Source organism: Prorops nasuta, unplaced genomic scaffold (assembly GCF_024137725.1).
Source record: "Prorops nasuta isolate Cenicafe-Biocafe unplaced genomic scaffold, Cenicafe_Pnas_1.2 PNAS00012, whole genome shotgun sequence".
NCBI classification, from domain to species: Eukaryota; Metazoa; Arthropoda; class Insecta; order Hymenoptera; family Bethylidae; genus Prorops; species Prorops nasuta.
Window position 1 is genome coordinate 6,982,863 of NW_027116809.1, and position 6,851 is coordinate 6,989,713.

At 41.5% G+C, this 6,851-nt stretch overlaps 1 protein-coding gene across 1 annotated transcript; it reads left to right on the forward strand.

Moving 5' to 3' along the window:
* Nucleotides 1–688: 688 nt before the first annotated feature.
* On the forward strand, nt 689–2,059 carry LOC136777896 (putative nuclease HARBI1). The gene is made up of 3 exons (XM_066734477.1): nt 689–921; nt 1,162–1,448; nt 1,506–2,059. The coding sequence occupies exons 1-3, from the start codon at nt 689–691 to the stop codon at nt 2,057–2,059; spliced, it is 1,074 nt and encodes a 357-aa protein (XP_066590574.1).
* Nucleotides 2,060–6,851: the final 4,792 nt, after the last annotated feature.

The window sequence follows — 6,851 nt, forward strand, 5'->3', positions numbered from 1 at the left end:
AAAGAATTTTTTTTTTAATAACCGTTAACTTATTGGACTCAATAATAAATAAAAAAATGCCTTTGTTAACAAATTAATATAAAAACATTGAGTTTATTTTACCTCAACTCATTTGTTATAATAAAACGCATTTTTTGTATTTATTACCAAATCTAATTAATTAATGGCTACATTTGACCATTTTATCAAAATTAAAAATCAATTTAGGAAAAGCATTTTTATTTTATTTATTCACTTATACCATAAGTACATCAGCTGTCAGATAGATCAAAGCTGTCACTACTCCTTATTTCTTTATTACACTTTATTTTTCCGTATAATAAACATTTGTCTTCGTTCACGCCGTTCACGGTGACAGGCGGTGAATATAATATATATAATTTTTGATATATTATGTTCTGCATTTAAGATGGCTACTGACGTATTTCCGCTGGCAGTATACTTTGTGCAGTCTGCATTCCATATATCAAAATTCACTTACTATAGAGCGTAGTACTATTCAAGATGGCGGACTTGGCAACCTTGGTACCAACCTAAATTTTTTTCACCATACCCCAAGAACATTTTTGTTTAGAAAGTTTATGACATGAAATTCTATAGGTTTGAAGTTGAATTCAAAATAAATAAAATAGAAATATCGAGAGAAAAATTCTAGCTGTCAGGGATAGGAGCGATCAGATACTATAAAATGAATAATCTCTTAGAATCTGCTTTGGAGTTATTGGAAGTTGATGAAGAAGAAAATTTAAGCAGAGCATTCCAAGTGATTCGAATACAGAGAAGAATATTTAGATCTAGAAAGAACTGGTTTGATATTTTAAATAACAAAGAGTTCCAAGAAAGATTTCGTTTGTCCAAGGACCAATTTCTAATGGTTTTAAATAAAATCGAAATAAATTTAGCAGGAAATGTAACATCAAGGTTGATTTTACAATTGAATTAATATATTATTGCAAATTAATTTCTGGATTGTTGATCAGTTCTTGTTAGAAACACTGGACAAATATTTACATTAATTATAAATGGATAAAAATTACATATAAACACACGACCATATTTATTCGTACATTATGCGTATATTACAAATTCATGAATACGATAATAATATACCAAAATGTAATTGCTAAAATTATACTAAGCCAGCATTTTATTCATTTTTAGGGATGAAGATATATCACCCTGTATTAAGATGCTTGTTTCCTTGCGTTTTTATGCAACTGGATCCTTCTTAATAACCTGTGCAGACTTTTGTGGAATGTCTAAAGTTTCTGCAGAAAGAACAGTCCATAAAGTCTCCCCACTTATTGCAGCACTGTCCAATGAATTTATTAGATTCCCAGTTGAACCTAATGAAATTTTGAAGATACAGCAAGGGAATTTTGAAAAATCTGGCTTCATACGGGTACTAGGTGCAATAGATTGCACACATATTCGAATACAATCATATGGTATGTAATTAAAATTATTTATCACAATTTTTTTTAATTATATTGAATATTACACAGGTGGAAATAATTCGGAGGCTTATAGAAACAGGAAAAGTTTCTTCTCGATAAACGTACAAGCTATTGCTAATTCCAAATTGCAAATAATGGATTTAGTTGTACGCTCGCCTGGATCAGCCCATGATTCCACAATTTTCGATAATTCGAGAATAAAAGCACGATTTGATGGTGGAGAATTTAAGAATGGCTTATTACTAGGTGATGCTGGGTATAGAAATTTACCCTACCTATTGACACCCCTCCAAAATCCTACAACGCCAGCGGAATCATTATACAACGAAGCACAAATTAGAACTCGATGTATTATAGAAAGGTGTTTCGGGGTGTGGAAAAGAACTTTCGCTGTTTTTTCTATTGGATCACGTTTTAGAAAAGTAGAACGAACTCTGTCAGTAATCGTAGCAACTGAAGTATTGCACAACATAAGAAGGTCATCAAGCATACAAGATTTGGATCATATCAATGTAGTTAAAGAAGAAAGTGATAATTTCCTACATACTGATGAAAGAAGATACCTAATAGACAATTATTTTCAAAACATGATAGAAAATTAAATTAAAGATGAAAATTCAATATTATTTATTAAAAAAGTATCCGCTACACCATTAAAAACATGACTTATTACGACATTTTAAGTATCATTTATATTTTAATATATTTATTTATCTTAAGAAAGAAAACTGAACACAATATTTGTACTTTGTACTTCATACAGGGTTTTATCCTAACAGAGAAGCATAGGAGATTCGTGTTAGTTGACTATAGAGCCGTGGAGCATGGAATCCGAGAGCCCTCATTGGTCAATTCCGTGTAGTGCCAACATAAAATAGGTCGTTGCCAACAGATTTGGTCTCTAATGCTTCTCGTAAGTGGAAATAGCAGAAATGTTAAAAAAAGTGAGGTTACTAAAGGTAAAAGAAAATATTAATGAAGGGATAATAATAAAGGGTATGTGACAGGAAAATTAAATATGATGTAAAGTCAACTTTAATGTTCAATGTATTAAATAATATTGATTAAGTGTTTTTTAATGTTCAGTTATCTGTTGTAGTGAAATTAAGAGGCTTCGCTTTAGATATGAATGGAGCGAGGAACCTGAAGAAGATGATTAAAGTAAAGTTTCAAGCAATGGAACTAAGAATTTTGAAGAATATGATATTGTTACGAGACCTCAATTCCTGAACAATTTTTCATTGGTGGTAGCAAACAGTAAGTTGAACAACATAATCTAATTTGTTATATTTTGTAAGTCATAATATAATAAAATGATTGCAGGTAGACTGTAGATTATAATTCCAAGTTTTGCTAATTGCGGCAAAGGTTTTTTGATAAATGTGTAGAAGGAAGAGTGATTTCGATTGCAACTACAACGATGCATTACAATAGTTGCAGGGATGTATACAATTTCTGTGCGAAACAGTGCCCCAAGTTGGCTCCGAACCTGTGGTCAGAAAGGAAGGTCTTATTCTAGAGTAAAATATTCAAGGCAGAGGTAATAGGTAAAAGTGTTTTTTATTCAAATAAATAAAAAAAATATACAAACGTTTACAAAGTATTTTTATGTACAAGAAAAACCGCGATATTTACAATGGCAAAGGCCTAGGGAATTTGCTGCCGTTAAATTCTGGGGAATTTCTTTTCGCAGAAGATTCCCCAGAACCCCAAGACTCAAAATTCCCCAGGAGGGAACGCGGACTTAGAAACTCCCTGACTGGACAATTTTTCCTAGGGTATTCCCTAGTAAAATCCCCAGCCACGGGAGGAAGCGAAGTAGGAGAGGTGGATTTAGGGAAGGGGAAGTCCCCTTACCCCTCAGCCCCCTTCTCCCAGAGCTATGGTGGCTCCGAGCCACCCCAACCCCTAGGGTGAATCTACCCCTCCCGTTACCCGACTCTATCGAGAGCCCTGGATGTGAGGGTCGGAACACTGGGTCCGAGGTAGTCCTCGGAGGCAGTGTGGGGGGAAGGAGAGGGTTTAATTCCTCCCGGGAAGTCCCCGGAGAAATCTCCCTTTAGGAGGGAGGAAATGCCGCAGAGGGGAAGTCCCCTCTTGGTAGGCAGTGGGTAGTGGGTGATACTTACCAAAGTATGCTCCCAATGAGTTCGCCAGTGGAGGCGCTCTTAGATGGCCCTGGAGGCGCTGCCGATGAGGCGTCAAAAAGTGCCGATGAAGGCTTCGGAAACTGCTGCTGTTGCTGCTGCTACGCAGGCTGTCGAGCGAGTTTGGGGTGCGATGGGTCCTTATCAAGGACCCATCTATATAATTACGCGACACTAATCTTGCCAGCGAGAGAGCTGCCGCGGGCGCTGGCCACCTAGTGGCCAAGCGCGCAAGTAGTGTCGCTTCGCGGCCGCGACGCGCCAGGGCCAGAAGACGCGCAAGCGCGCCGCGGAGAGAGAGACAGATAGAGCGGCTAGACGCTGTCGGTCTAGCCGTCTATTGTGAGCGCAATAGAGATGGGAGATATAACAGAGAAATGCGGAATCTACTTCGCAACATTTTCTGCTCCTCCCAATCTCGAACAAACTCCCCCCGTTGACGCGATGGCGTCAAAACAAGGAAGAAGAAAGTTGAGCAACCTGAAGAGTCCCAGGAAGCTTGAGAAGGAGAGATGACAACCTGAAGAGTCCCAGGATGCCGGAAAGTAGGGTGAAGATAGACCCTGATAAGACCCAAAGTGAGGGCTAAGAGGGGAGTTTACAGAGTTGCGAGAGACTCCGTTGAATCTCTTTTCTCGCGGTTTTAAGGACAGCTACGCGAGCTACTCCGTCCACCCCAGGAACTAGTTTGAGAATCCGCCCCAAGGTCCACATACGGGGAGGATTGTTAGGTACTTTGACAAGCACCAAATCTCCTTCACCGAATTCCGAGTTAGAGTGCTGCCATTTCGGTCTATGTTGCAAAGTGTGTAAGTATTCGGAAGACCACTTCTTCCAAAAGGTCTCGGTGATTCGATTTACGGTTTGCCAACGGTTTAATGATGATGCTCGTAAATCCAAGGTGGATAATTCAGGTGGGGAATTTAACGCCCGGCCTGACAGAAAATGCCCCGGAGTGAGTACGTCCAACGACTCTGGATCATCATGTAACCGCGATATAGGTCGTGAATTTAGGCAGGCCTCAATCTTAGTCAGTAGTGTGGTCATTTCCTCGAAATTAGGCACGAAAACTCCGAGGGAGCGCTTCAGGTGGTGTTTCATACTTTTTACAGCACTTTCCTAAAGACCGCCCCAGTGGGGAGTAGCGACCGGAATGAATTTCCACTCGATTTCACGGATGGACTCGGTGGGTTGAGCGCGGGCGGCTTCTAAGGCACATCGGTAGGCGCGTTTTAGTTCCGCATCCGCTCCTTGAAAATTAAGGCCGTTGTCTGAGTACATAACGGCGGGTTTTCCACGACGAGAAATGAATCGAGACAGCGCAGCGAGGAAGGCCTCGGTATCCAATCGAGAAACGAGTTCCAAGTGAACAGCACGGGTAGATAGACATACGAACACTGCCACGTAACATTTCATGGATTTTGCGTTACGACCGTGATGCAATTTAACCAAGAAAGGCCCAGCATAGTCTACTCCGGTGTGTTCAAAAGTGAAGCTTCGCGAAACCCTAGCGGCAGAGAGTGATCCCATAAGCTGGTTACCGAGTTTAGCGCGTTCGCGAACACACGTGACGCATTTGTGAACGCATGATTTTACTAGATTTCGCGCATTCACGACCCAAAACTTTTGTCGCAACGTGGACAAGGTTAGTTGGAGCCCCCCGTGAAGTGTATCTAGGTGCGTTTGCCTAATGAGTATGTCCGTTAAGTGGCAATCCGGAAGAATAATGGGGTGTTTCATTTGTTCAGAAATTTCGGCGTTCCGAAACCGCCCCCCTATTCTTAGGATTCCTTGTGAATCAATGACCAGATGTAAGGAAAGAAGCTTTGACCGCGACGGTATACGTAACCCATGATTCAAGGCTGAGATTTCGCTCGCGAAGTGCGTTCGTTGAACAACCTTTACCAAGGCTTCAATCGAACTGCGAATTTCCGTTGCAGACAGGAGGGAGTCCTCCCATTGGTCGTTTTTTCTGGTCCGCTGGACAAATCGAAGAACATAGGCCATAACTCGGACCAGTTTAGACCAAGACGAAAACTTATCAAAAAACCAACACTTAGTTGTGTCGAATTGAGCGGTTAACGCTACCTTCCGACTTTCTTCCGCTGTTTCAAAGACCTGAACGGGATTTGCGGTGTGCTCACGGAGAAAAGCAGGCCCATGCCACCAAAGTGAGTCCTCTGATAACTGTTGAGCACTGGCTCCTCTTGAGCACAAGTCTGCAGGATTCAACTTAGTGGGTACATGATGCCAGCTGGCTTCCGATAAATGTGTTTGGATATGTGAAACGCGATTAGCCACAAACGTCTTCCAATGCACAGGTTGCTTTGCTATCCAGGCTAAAGCGACTTGCGAATCCGAATAGCAACGAATCGCATCACAACTCCCGACCAAGCTTCCCTTGACGTGAACCAATAACTTGACTAGAAGGGCAGCTGCGACCAACTCCAGACGAGGGATTGAAGTGGTCTTGATCGGAGCGACCTTTGTTTTGGACATTACTAAATGTACCGAGAGTTTAGCGTCCTCATCAGTGAGGCGTTCATAAACGACTGCGCCGTACGCAAGTTCTGAGGCGTCACAAAATCCAATTAATTCGCGTTTTCCAGTAGTAAGTGATTGTCCGGTCCACCGTGGAATCCGTAAAGTCTGTAAGTCTCGGAGATGCTCATAGCACTTGAGCCATTTTGACTGAATAGGCTCAGGAATTTCTTCATCCCAAGAGAGTTTAAGCAACCAGGTGGATTGCATTAACGCTTTAGAGTGATGATTATTGGAGAAATCCATCCCAATGGATCGAAGATCTTAGCATTCTCTGATAAGAGGATGCGTTTGGTTAGTACACCAATGTGTGAAGGAGAAACACGGAAGCGGAAGCTATCATCCCCGTGATCCCAATATATGCCCAAGACTTTACTTGATCCAGCAGGATCCTCAAAGAAAGAATGCAGCTCGGTAGGTTCAAGCGGGGAAGACCCCGGTTGATTAAATGCCCATTTGCTTAAGGAGAAGCCCCCTTTTGCCAGTAGAGCGATGAGTTGTTCCCTGACCGAACTAAGTTGCTGTAAGTCATGGGCCCCAAAAAGTATATCGTCTACATAAGTAGAATTTAACAACACATCCTGCGCGAGAGGGAAGTTAGCTCCGTCCGTGTAAGCTAATTCGCGCAAAACTCGCGAGGATAGGAAAGGTGCCGGTCCAGTACCGTAGGTCACCGTGTTGAGTTCGAAGGCCTGAAGCTCACCGG

Excerpts from the sequence above, each read along its gene's own strand:
- LOC136777896 (XM_066734477.1), top strand. The coding sequence starts at position 689 with ATGAATAATCTCTTAGAATCTGCTTTGGAGTTATTGGAAGTTGATGAA. Across the intron at positions 922-1,161 it reads GCAGGAAATGTAACATCAAG|GGATGAAGATATATCACCCT; the intron begins GTTGATTTTACA and ends ATTCATTTTTAG. Across the intron at positions 1,449-1,505 it reads TATTCGAATACAATCATATG|GTGGAAATAATTCGGAGGCT; the intron begins GTATGTAATTAA and ends AATATTACACAG.